At 36.9% G+C, this 12,871-nt stretch overlaps 2 protein-coding genes across 2 annotated transcripts; one reads left to right on the top strand and one right to left on the bottom strand.

Annotated features, from left to right (window-relative positions):
- The first annotated feature begins 1,319 nt into the window (after positions 1 to 1,319).
- Positions 1,320 to 4,090, top strand: LOC110883231 (39S ribosomal protein L28, mitochondrial). Its single transcript, XM_022131042.2, has 2 exons — positions 1,320 to 1,598; positions 3,460 to 4,090. Exons 1-2 carry the CDS (start codon positions 1,399 to 1,401, stop codon positions 3,878 to 3,880), a joined length of 621 nt encoding a protein of 206 aa, XP_021986734.1. The 5' UTR covers positions 1,320 to 1,398; the 3' UTR covers positions 3,881 to 4,090.
- Positions 4,091 to 4,720: 630 nt separating this feature from the next.
- On the bottom strand, positions 4,721 to 11,142 carry LOC110883224. Its single transcript, XM_022131034.2, has 2 exons — positions 10,842 to 11,142; positions 4,721 to 5,424 (listed from the first exon to the last, which is right to left on the bottom strand). The coding sequence occupies exons 1-2, from the start codon at positions 11,047 to 11,049 to the stop codon at positions 4,832 to 4,834; spliced, it is 801 nt and encodes a 266-aa protein (XP_021986726.1). The 5' UTR covers positions 11,050 to 11,142; the 3' UTR covers positions 4,721 to 4,831.
- Between the last annotated feature and the right edge of the window lie 1,729 nt (positions 11,143 to 12,871).

Raw genomic sequence — 12,871 nt, 5'->3', positions numbered from 1 at the left:
GTGGGCGGGCACACCCCTTGAAAAAATAAATTTTATTGTTATTGTTCGTCGGAAATTTCGATCACACCCCTTGAAAAGTTTCAACTGCCTCACTTAGAAAAAATATTTAAAATTATAAAAATATATCGAACACTGATTATTATTTTATATATAAGTATATAACACAATTTATATAATTATTCTTTAACCATTTATTAACTTAATTAATTAATTTAATCAAAGCCCAATCTATAATCTATTTTTATTAACCCAAGCCCAAACTCAACCCAAAGAAAAGAAATTTGAACTAAATAAAATAACCTAAACCCGTCCACTCATTGCAATTCCAACTCCAAATCCCGTCTCAATAAAAAGTCCCAACGACTTGACGCCACTGCTCACTGCCGGACGACTTTTTTTTGCTGGAAAAACCAAAATTCCTGCGAGACCGACCCATATTACGCAAGAATTCCAATATAGAACTAGTATGGTTTCTTTATTGATTTTTTTTTGTTTTATGTGACGATTAGAAGAAAATATAGACGTACAAGGGTTTGAACTTTTTATGTTTTATTGATATTTTTTCGGTTGTTCTAGACTTGTAGTTAAATGATTTTGTTGTTTTGTTTATAGCTTGATTTGTTTAAATGATTAGTTACAAGCAATCAACATTTAATACTAGGGCCTGAATGTTTGAAAATAAAATTGAAAATTATGTACTATGGTTGATCATGATTGTTTATTTTTTGAAGTGTTTAGTGTTATTTTATGAAGTTATGGAGCGATTTATATGTGATAGTAACTATGAGTAAGAATGTAATAAACTTATGGAGTGTTTGGTATCTCTAAATGATGTTTTGGATAGATTTCAAAAAAATAAAAACCTGTAGAACACAAATTTAAATACGTTTGTAATGACGTTTAACGTGTTTTTAATGATTATATAATTTTTTGTTAAATGTCCTTTTGTCTTACATGACCCAACTTGCTATGAACCGATTTTTTATATATGTAGGGGTCTAAAATCTTTAAAAATATTCCTCACCCCAACAAAAAAAATTCTGGGTACGCCTCTATCACTAACCAGCTCCACTTTCAACCCACCACCACCTCCACTTTCAATCCACCATATAATTTCCAATTAAACCTAAAACAATTTACAGTAATAATATATTTACCACAATTAACTCTTTTGAAACTCAATTCTAATCTTAGTTCATTCCTTAACTGGGCAAATGTTAAACACCAGGGAACTTAAAAGGGCAAAATGTGCATATAACTACTAAACCAGGGACTATTTATGTACTCTAGTAAGTTCTTGATACAAAACTAATGAAATTTCTAACATTCAACAAACCCTAAACCCCCAAATATATTTCAATCAAATCATCTCTGATCCGAACACACAAATTGAATCGAATGGCGTTCAGATCGAAGGAAATGGTGAAGAAGATAATGAAGAAGATAGGCGGCGAGAAGAATTTGAATCCCGGAGTGAAAGAATCGTTGAAGAAGAGTTTGCCGGAGAGTAAAGTGGTGATGAGCAGAGCTCACCGTGGAATTTACGCCGGCCGGCATATTCAGTTCGGGAATCAAGTCAGCGAGAAAGGTGGAAACAAGTTAGTACATGTTCTAAATCTCTCATTTGTTACAAAATAATATTAGATATAATATTAAATATTAATATTAGATATATAAATTAGTTATGTGTGTATTTGTAGAAGAGTTGAAGTAGAAGAAATATATTATTTTTTTTATGTTATTGTGCATGTTGTAGGGTGAATTTGGCTAAAAAAGTGATATGTTTTGTTAGAGTACTGATGTTAAGATTGGTATAGCCATAGTTTTCAAAGGCGAAAGGCGCGCTTAATGTGCAAAAGGTGAGCCTTCGACTCGGTGCAAGGTGCGTAAAAGGTGAGAGTTTTTTTAGGTGAGGCGTATAGTGTAAAATTACAGATTTTAGGGGTTTTAGACATGTTCTAGGCTTCTTTAAGGCTATTTTAGGTTGATTCCCGGCCTGTTTAGGGTTGTTATAGTTGTTTAAGATCTGTTCAGACGATTTTTTTTGGCCTGAATTTCGTTGGAACATGGCCTGAAAAATGCGCCTCAGGCTTGAAAGTGTGGCTTCTGAAGCGAAGCGAGAAGGCTGCGGTGGGCTGAGGCGCGCGCCTGCATGAGCCTTGACAGTTGAAGCAAAAAGTATGAGTGTCGTGCATTATGTGGTTCTCACAGTTATCTGCTTCAAATGTATAATTAGTGAATAGAGAGAATTTGACCTGCTAGCTTGGTTTAAAAAAAGCGCGCTTGAGGCCCACCTAGGCGCGAATTCAGGCGCAAAGGGCTGCGCTTTGAGTGACGTAAAGCAACTATTTTACATGAAGCGCAGGTGAGGCGCAATTATTTGGCAAAAAAAGTTGGCCCGAGGCACAGGTGAGGCGCGTGCATCATGTACATGGCCTTTTTTGTGCAGCAGAATGTTGTACAGCCGGCTTTTTAGGTTCTACATGTAGGTGGTATTTTACATGTTAAAACATATATTAAGCTTATTTATAGCTAAATTTTGGGTAGGTAGGGGATGCTAAAACCCTATGAGATATATATAAAAAAATTATATAATCACTTTGCGCCTCGCGTACGAAAAGGTCACGGCTTTTGCGCTTTGCACCTCGGTTTTAGACCATATCGCCTTGGTGCACTTCTCACTAGTCCTATTTTTTGTGCGCTTTTAGTCATTTAAGTTTGTGAAAGCATGGTGCTTATTTTAGTCATTAAAGTTCGTAAGACCATGCCACTTATTTTAGTCATTCAAGTTTGTAAGACAGCGCCATTTGTTTTAGTCATTCAAGTTTGTAAAATTATGCCAATTTGGTCATGTGGTTACCAGGTAACTTGTTAAACCGGTTTCTTTGATGACTTGGCTGCAGATGTGTATTTTTCCTAAAAAGTTTCTGACATGTTAAAGAAAAATTTAAAAACATTGCTTGCACAGCAGTCAAATGACTAAACTAGAACAGTTTTACTAACTTCGGTGACTAAACTTGATGCGTCACTGGAATATTTATAAATGAGTTAATTACTGTTTTCGTCCCTGTGGTTTGTCAAAAATCACTATTTCAGTCCATTAGTTTAAAAATTGCAATTGCAGTCCCTGTAGTTTCACTTTCGTAACCATTTCAGTCCACCTCGTAACCATTTCAGTCCCTGTACTTAACAGAATAATGGATTGAAATGGTTACGAAAGTGAAACCACAGGGACTAAAATGGTTACGAAAGTGAAACAGCAGGGACTGAAATCACAATTTTTAAACTAATGGACTGAAATAGTGATTTTTGACAAACCACAGGGACGAAAACTGTAATAACTCTTTATAAATTGCCTCAAAAAAGGAATACGGCATTGCTATTTTCTTCTTGCAACTGAATATGAACTATGATACTAATACTAACTCGTGTTACTTGGGTAATATTGTAATTAAACAGGACTCGAAGAAACTGGAAGCCAAACGTACAAGAAAAACGCCTTTTCAGTTACATTCTCGACCGCCACATTCGCGTAAAAGTTACAACACACGCGCTTCGTTGTATAGACAAAGCAGGTGGGATTGACGAGTACCTACTAAAGACACCATACAAGAAAATGGACACGGAGATGGGGCTGTTATGGAAATCAAAAATCGAGAAAATGTATCAAGAGCTCGGAAACATGGAAGTTGTTTTCTTCCCACAAGAAGAAGAAAACAAGCTTGCAGAAGAATTTAAAGAAATGAGAATCGAACAACGCGTGGCGCGTAGGGATGCAAGAAGGGTTGCGTATGGTTGGAGTCCAAAAGTTGCGCAAATCGAGGAGGCGAGTGAAGATGGTGAAGCGAATCATCATGAGGAACTCGTTGCTAATTCGTAAACAGTTGTTTGAATATGTTGGGGCTCGGTGAGTTATGGTTCTGAGTTGGGTTGACCCGGGGTTTTGAGTAGGGTTAGGTTTCGGGTTGTGTTTTTCAATTTGTTGATGAATCAGCGGTGTAATAAGCTTTTGTGTTAGTAGCAGATACGAGTTTATGAGAACTTTTAAGGTGAACTTGTTTTCTTCTGCTATCTTTTTCTGTTTTTTTTACTTGAATGCTAGTTTTTGTACCTTGTGTTAATTAAAAGATGATATCTTTTTTACTTGAAGTTAAACGGGTTAGTGTTCTTGGTAAACGGGCCAACACGTTAATGACACGACTAAAAACGTGCCTAAACGGGTTCAACCTGCTTAATCCACAACATGCATGACACGTATAACTTATCGTGTTAAATAGGTTAATACGTTGGTGTTTTAAAATTTTCGGACGAAAAATCGGAAATTTTACACTTTTAACCGAAACATTCGGGGGGTGCAACCCGGGTTTCCACTAAGCTCCGTCCCTGGTGTCATTCATGTTATTAAACTCCTATTTAATGACCCTATGTATGAGACTGAACTCGTTCAACATGCCATGCAACTCGCTTATTATACATGTCCGTATTAGTGTTTAACTGACAAGTATACTAGAACAACTCGTGTTCAGGTTCGATAGTTGTGTTAAACATGGCGTGTCGAATCGTTTCACACAACATTACACGGTTTGCCGGTCCTAATGTTTGGTTGATCATCGGGTAAACATGTCAATTTGAGTATTTGACTTGTAACCCGACACCTGCCATACCCGCCAAATTTTCAACCTCGAATGATTATCACTACGAATTTATTTAAACAAAAAAATAAAAAAGAATTAATACACCTTTCTTTCTTGTAATCGCGATTTAACTAGTTGTATGTCTACAAATACAAGAAACATTCAAGGTTCAAAAGTTGACTGCAATGACTTGATGATCAAAGAAATAACTGCAAAAAACCCATGCCACAAATGAGAACTACCGAGTAAACGCTACAGTCCATAAACAAAGCACTCGAACCCGTTTTCACCAACAAACCCCATTCCAAAGCCATACCTATATGATCAGCAAAACCCGCGTCGCCTGTTGACCTGTGTTTGACTTTTTGCAGGAGAAAATGTGCAGCCACAATTGTTACATTGGTCACTAAAAGTAGCAAAAGCGGCCTGAAAAGTATTATACTCTTCATACTATCGAGTATGGGGAATCCTGCATCTGCCAGTATAACTAACAGTGCAACTGTAATCGAACAGATGATTCGGATGTTTTCTGAAGCTGTTATAGCGGGTCGTAACTGTTTAGGGCTGAATGTTTTGTGATGACGGGTTTGGGTTTGGGTTTGTGATACGGGGTTTTTTGATTTGTTTGAGGTAGGTATTAGTGGAGTTTGTTCTGTTAAAGTTTCTGGTTTGGAAGATGTTTGTGCAGAGGTTTCGGTTATTGTCTCGGAGTTGTCGATGGGTGATCGGACATCACTCACCACATCATCACCAGCAGTCTCTGTGTTTAAAAGGGGAACTGTGTTTTCATCTGCAAAAGTTAATTAATCAGCATGAATACATGTTAAAATGAACACTTTGTAGATTGAGAAAAGAGTTAAATGTCATTTTAATCCCTGTGGTTTAGGCCATTTTGCCAATTTAGTCCAAAGGTTTCATTTTTCGCCTGTGGGTCCAAAAAGGTTTCACCGTTGCCATTTTAGTCCACTGGGTTAACTTCATCCATTTTTTCTGTTAACGAAAAGGGCAATTCGGTCATTTTATATGGCCGAATTGCCCTTCTGGTTAACAGAATTACATATAAAATGATCGAATTGCCCTTCTCGTTAACAGAAAAAATGGATGAAGTTAACCCAGTGGACTAAAATAGCAACGGTGAAACCTTTTTGGACCCACATGCAAAAAATGAAACCTTTGGACTAAACTGACAAAATGGCCCAAACCACATGGACCAAAATGACATTTAACTCTTGAAAAAAAGTAAATATGTTTGGTTTATTCAAGTTCACCGCAATTGTAAGATTTAGATAAACATCCACCAATTGCCTCTTACAATCTCACATAACTGAGTTAAGTAATCAAATTGAAGTTTAATTTTTAATTCACATATCACAACATTCAGTTACAGCATCAATCAATAAGAGATCTAACAGATTTAATCAATATCTGTTATGGACTAATACCATTGCAAGGTATGGGACTTGTCCCACATCGGTTGTATGGGCAACTGATGTGGGGTTTATATACCAAATGAGCTCTCTCACCCACCAGACTAGTCTTTTGGGTTGAGTTCTCTCGTTTGGTATGTAACAATGGTATCAGAGCAATCTTTCCTCACGACCGTGGGTTAAGATTCGGGTAACAACGGTGTTCTACTGCAGCAATCGAATTAGGGTTCAACAATCAGATTTGGGTGACTTCGAATTAGGGCAAGAAACGGTTCAACCATCGGTTCTGGTGATTCACAACAGTGTCCAGCAATCAAGAAATTATTGAAACAACATGGAATTGGCTTTGGACAAGATTATGTCAATACGGCAAGAAGGTACTGTCAGAGATTATTGCGATTCATTCCTCTTATTGTTCGATCAGGTTAGAAACTCTGAAGAAATGTCTGATTTCTATGCTATCTACCTGTTCATATGTGGTTTAGAACCAAGAATTAGGAATATCTTTGTCGAATGGCATCAATATAGTTGCACTAAGGTGAAAGATGTGATTTCATTGGCTTTAAAAATTGATTCTAATGGCTTGCAAGATTCTTTCTCTCCATTTGATCCAAATTCTTCTTTTTATAACAAAGATTTAGAGTTTGATATTAATATCACTCTTGAAGAATTGATGAAAGACAATGAGTTTTTCAAGAATGGAAAAATTCAAGAAGCCGACATTGTTCAAGAAATGATTGACGATGAAGTAATTGATGAGTCTACTGTTTTTGTTCATAAAAGCACTAAAGATAAGGAGATTTGTGATGAGTCTATTGTTTTTGTTCAAGAACTCGGTGATAATGAGTTTTTAGGAACTGATTTTTCTAAGAATTTACATGGTAGTGAGTCTTTCAAGCAAGATGTGGGTGTTGAATTTGAAAGGGTTAATGTTGACAACAGCACAACAGTCCCTGTGATACTTTATGATCAAGAAAACATAGGACTTAAGGCTCGATTTGATATGGTGCAGAAAAGTCTTGAAAATATTCTAGTTGACCCATTAGTTGTGTTAAATCGGGAAGGTGTGGTTGTGGAAAAAATTCAGGTAAGGAAAAAATGGTATGTGAAGTTACATTCTGGTGATATCCTTAGATACGGGTTTTCATCTCGCTTGTATAGATTTCAAGAAGAAACAGAAAATGCCCTTAAGGTGCTGGCTAAAATGTGGAAAAAACTTAGAAGTGAAAAGCATAAGTTTGAGTTGGCGAGGGTAAAAACGTTTGAATGGAAACCGGGTTGGCAATATGTATTAAAAATGAGTTTTTTGTTCCAAGAAAGTTGGTTCCTATCATTCAATTGGGTTTTCCACACATATACTGCATATCTAAGTCCTAATGGTAACTGTTTTATAACATTTGAGGGCTGCAGAACATGCATTTTCATAGTTCAGGTTCGTAGTCATGGTGCTCAGTTTGTTTGTGTTTCTAGTGGTGCTGATAGTTTGTTAAAACTCTGGAGTATTAAGACAGCAGAGGGTAGTTTGGTAAAACTATGGAGTATTAAGGCATATTGGAACTGGTCAAGTGGTAAAAAAAATGGTTGGTGTCTAAATTGGGAAGTCAACAGAGTGATCAGTTTGTTGTTGCAACTTTTGAGTGTGCTTGTGCTCCAACTGTGGATTAGGGAAGCTATTAAAATGATATTCTTTATGCAACAATGTCAAATGCTATTGAAGTTGGAGCAAAATATAGGTGAAGACATGACGGATTATTTGGACAACTCATACTGCATTACCTTCGGCGGATACTGTTGTGGTCTTCATTGTTGGAATAAAGCACATGCATTTGTTTTTGATACTTGTGATTAGTGGGTATCTTATTATTATTTTGACTTTTGAGGTCAAAAGTCTTATAAGGGGAGAGTATTGTTACGGGTCAAAATAAGTAAAGGGGCCTATATGTAATTGTTGTATAGTCTAGGGGGTTATTGGTAGTTAGTGGCTATATAGTGTGTGCGTTGTAACAGACTTAACCATCGAATGAATTGAGTTTTTCCTCTTCTCTTGTGTTCTTCTTCTCTATCTTTCGATCATCTACTGTTATTACGAAACTGTTCGTATCAATGGTATCAGAGCAATCTTTCCTCTTGACCGTGGGTTAAGATTAGGGTAACAGCGGTGTTCTACTGCAGCAATCGAATTAGGGTTCAACGATCAGATGTGGGTGACTTCGAATTAGGGCAACAATCGAGTGTTTTGAAGAATTTTTGCAAGCAACAACCAACAACAACAATCGGTTAACCAGACAATCGGCTTCGGAGTTCGCATTTGAGTTTGATTTTAGAGTCACGTTCATAACAGCAGAAACTACTATTGGAGTATAAATCAGTTGGGGGTTTCAAAGTCAGCAGCAAATCAACATGGAATTCGCAAAGGAGCAGATTATGGCTTGTACACAAGAAGGTACTGTCCAAGATTATTGTGATTCATTCCTGTTCTTGTTCAATCAGGTTAGAAATTGTGAAGAATTGACCGATTTCTATGCTATCTACCTGTTTATATGTGGTTTAAAACCAAGAATTAGGAGCATCTTTGTCAAATGGCATCAATATAGTTGTTTTAAAGTGGAAGATGTCATATCTTTGGCTTTGAAAATAGATATCAATAATCTGAATGATTCTTTCTCTCCATTCGACCCCGAATCTTCTTTTTACATGGAAGGATTAGAGTTCGATTTTAAGAAAAGTCTTTGGGAATTAATGGAAGGTAATGAATGTTTTGAGAATGGAAAAATTCAAGAAGTTGATATTGTTCAAGAAACGATTGGCGATGAAGTAATTGATGAGTCTATTATTTTTGTTCAAGAATTCGGTGATAATGAGTTTTTAGGAACTGATGTTTCTAAGGATTTTCATGGTAGTGAGTCTCTAGATCAAGATGTGAGTGTTGAATTTGAAAAGGTTTATGTGAACAACAAAACTACTGTCCCTGTGATACCTTATGATCAAGAAAACATAGGACTGAAGGCTAATTCCATTAAGGACAGAGTAAAAATGCTTCCTGGTTTAGACACAATATCAACTAATGAATCAACAAAAAAATAAAACAAATCAGTTCATAACTTCCAACTGATTGCTTCTTACAATCTCACAGAACTGAGTTAACTAATTACTCTGAAGTTAAATCCACATATCACACCATACAATCACAGATTCACAGCATCAATCAGAAAACGGTAACAGATACACAAATACAGCATAACACTAGGGCTGTCCTTTTTTTATCCAAAACCCGAAAACCGACCTGATTCAAAGTCACCCGAAAACCGAATTAGAGAATAACCAAAAAACCGGAACCCGAATAACCCAAACCCAAACCTTAAATGGGTCAATTATCGGGTCACTTTTTTCCAACCAAAAACCCGAACACTAATTGTCTTTTTATAGATGCGGTATGATTTGGAGTGTTTTGTATTTGAAACATTAAATTTTGAGACTTTTAGATATTATCATTACCATATTGTTAAATATATTTTTATAGATGCGATATGATTTGGAGTGTTTTGTATTTGAAACATTAAACTTTGAGACTTTTAAATATTATCATTACCGTATTGTTAAATGATGTTTGAATTGTGATGATAATTTTTAACATGATATATTTGTTGATATTTTGTGAAAAAAACTTTCTTTTTTTCATTTTACATTAAACCCGGAAACCGAACAACCTGACCTGAATGAACTAATCCGAACCCGAATAACCCATACCCGAACAACCCGAACTATAAATGGGTCGGTTATCGGGTCACTTTTTTCCTAGCCATAAATCCGAAAAACCTGACCCGAAAAAATAACCCGAAGAACACCCCTACATAACTCCTCCAGAAAAGAACAATTACTGCTCAATGAATCAGAGATGTAACAGCTATGACGAATATTCTATACGGAATTAACACAAAATCAGTTCAAAACTGCAATGAAACGACCTAAACCGAGATCTATCAGGTTTTCAATTGAATCAATTTACTATCTCCAATTAGAATTTTCACAATATATCTGAAAGCACTAGCGGATACACAAATATAGCAGAACAAACACATCCAGTAAACTGATTGCATAAACAAACTAAAAACAGTTACGACTCAATGAATCAGAGATGCAACAGATTAGAACTACAGAATCAAAAATCAACACAAAATCAGTTCATAGCTTCAATGAATCAAACAAATCGAGATCCAACAGGCTTTCAATAGAACAAATTTGCTATCTCCGATAAAAATTTCACAAAATATTCTAACAGATACACAGATACAGCAGAACAAACAGTCACCTCAAGAAAATTGATCATATAAGAAAATTACGAACAGTTACGGCTCAATCAATCAGAGATGTAGCAGATTTGATGAATGTCAACTCCGCAATCAACACAAAATCAGTTCATTACTGCAATGAATCAACCTAAATCGAGATCTAACAGGACTTCAATATCAGAAAACCATAACGGATACACAGATACAGTAAAACGCCTCCAGAATATTATACGATTTAAGAACAATTAGGGCTCAATGATTTAGAGATGTAACAGATTTGATGAATATCAACTACCGAATCAACACAAAATCAGTTCATAACTTCAATGAACTAGCCACAATAAAGATCTAACAGAACTTCAATAGAATCAAATTACTATCTCCAATCAAAATTTCACAAAAATATCAGAAAACACTAACAGATACACAACTACAGCAGAATTAATCGCAGAAGCAAATTAACAGCAAATACAGAAAGAAAAAACTCATACCGGAGATCGGTAGTTGATCGGAAACGGAAGTAGGGCACGGAGGTGTAGATGAGGGTTCCGATTGAGCTACAGGAGGAGGTAATGAAGGTGATGGTGATATAGACTGAACACGGCCGGTGATGAGAGCCAAACGCTCCGCTCCTTTCTCCGCTATACGCCGCCGTCGAGCGGCGGCAGCATCCCTGGCGGTTCCACCGTTCGTCGCCATTACTGCGGTTAAAGAGTATGGACCGCAAGTCAGGTATGTTGTGTCAAATACATTTCCTTACGTGTTACCCACCCAAAACAATATGACATACAAAACCAATTGAGTTAAACGCTTGGTTGATCCATGTGGTTTGTAAAAATTTCACACTTGCTACTAGTGGTTTACTAATTATACGCATGGTTCAAAAGTTGTCAAAAATGAACTCGGTTGGTCCCCTGACCTAACCTCAGTTAAATTTCTCAGTTAAAACACCCCATGTGGTTGGCATGTGAGGGTAGTTTGGTCATTTCCTGGTTCTCCCACCCCACCCTCTTCTTCTTCCTCAAACCACCACCACTATCTCATCTATTCCACTGAATAACCACCACCACTGCCAACCTCCAGACCACCTCTGTCACCACTCCTACCTCCGATAGCCGGCCACCACCTCTGATCCAATCTCCATTATTACAGGAGAAGCAATACCGCTCGGAGGTTCCTGTCGGTAATTTATTAAAATGAAAGAATCGAATTCCCATTAAAAGTTTTAATCCTCGTATCCACTGACTGCAAGCCATGAGCCCAATGACCGACCACTCTGAATTTCGGTAATCCTTTCCGTACATTACTCACACCCACTTCTGTAATTCCACCCACTCAAACCTCAACCTCTACACCCAAACTAATTAAAACTATCACTACTATTAATATTAAAACATTGTTAACCATACTGGTGGGAAGACGGATGGCGTAAAGCGACATTGATGCTGTGGAGTCGTGGACCTGATCAGGATGTGTAAGTCGGAGAAATGAATACCCGCTTTGAATCTTTGATAGCCATTGTTATTGTTGTACAATTGATTATGGTAGAATTAGTTGGTGGGAAGAAAATGGAATTGCAAAGAACTGGGGAAGACATTACTAATGTCATTTCGCACCCATACCAATGGTAGTCCTAACGAATAGAATCGACCACTGGGCTCATGGCTTGCAGTTAGTGGTCGCCGACGGTAACCTCCGAGCGGTATTGCTTCTCCGGTAGTGATGAAGATTGGAGCAGGCAAAATCTGTTCCCATGTTAATTGTTTTAAATAGACACAAATGGTTGGGGCAATGGAAATAAACGGGTAGGAGCTGGAGGACCAGAGGTGGTGGCCGGCTATCGGAGGTAGGAGTGGTGACAGAGGTGGTCTGGAGGTTGTCATTGGTGGTGGTTATTTAGTGGAGTAGATGAGATAGTGGCGGTGGTTTGGAGAAGAAGAAGGGGTAGGGTGGGAGAACCAGGAAATGACCAAACTACCCTCACGTGCCAAGCATATGGGTGTTTTAACTGAGAAATTTAACAGAGGTTAGGTTAAGGGACCAACCGAGTTCATTTTTGACAACTTTTGGGACCACACGTGTAATAGTAAACCACTAGGACCAAGTGTGAAATTTTTGTAAACCACAGGGACCAACCAAGCGTTTAACTCAAACCAATTTATTTAATATTTAACCAAAGAGAAACATATAAATATACTTTTATAATATTTTAATGAGTAAACTGCGAAAATGGTCCCTAAGGTTTGGTCACATTTGCCACTTTAGTTAAAACTCATATCTTTTGAATCTTGGTCCATGTGGTTTCAATTTTGTTGTCATTTTCATCCAAAATCAAAATCTGGTTAGATTTTTTAGTTAACATCCAGTTTTTTTTTTTGTCTTTTTCCTCTCTTTTAATGAACGGGAAAATGGTCTTTTAATGTTTTATTATAATAAATAAAAAAAAATCCGACCATTTTGCTCTTCACTAAAATGGAGGAAAAAGACAAAAAAAAATGTGGATGTTAACTGAAAAATCTGA

Source organism: Helianthus annuus, chromosome 1, assembly GCF_002127325.2.
Source record: "Helianthus annuus cultivar XRQ/B chromosome 1, HanXRQr2.0-SUNRISE, whole genome shotgun sequence".
NCBI lineage: Eukaryota > Viridiplantae > Streptophyta > Magnoliopsida > Asterales > Asteraceae > Helianthus > Helianthus annuus.
The sequence above is the reverse complement of the archived record's forward strand: the minus strand, read 5'-3'. Positions and strand labels throughout refer to the sequence as shown.

What these genes read in the sequence shown, in the direction of transcription:
- LOC110883231 (XM_022131042.2), top strand. Translation starts at nt 1,399, where the DNA reads ATGGCGTTCAGATCGAAGGAAATGGTGAAGAAGATAATGAAGAAGATA. An exon ending in AGCGAGAAAGGTGGAAACAA is followed by an intron (nt 1,599 to 3,459) that starts GTTAGTACATGT and finishes GTAATTAAACAG; the next exon opens with GACTCGAAGAAACTGGAAGC.
- LOC110883224 (XM_022131034.2), bottom strand. Translation starts at nt 11,049, where the DNA reads ATGGCGACGAACGGTGGAACCGCCAGGGATGCTGCCGCCGCTCGACGG. An exon ending in CGATCAACTACCGATCTCCG is followed by an intron (nt 5,425 to 10,841) that starts GTATGAGTTTTT and finishes TAACTTTTGCAG; the next exon opens with ATGAAAACACAGTTCCCCTT.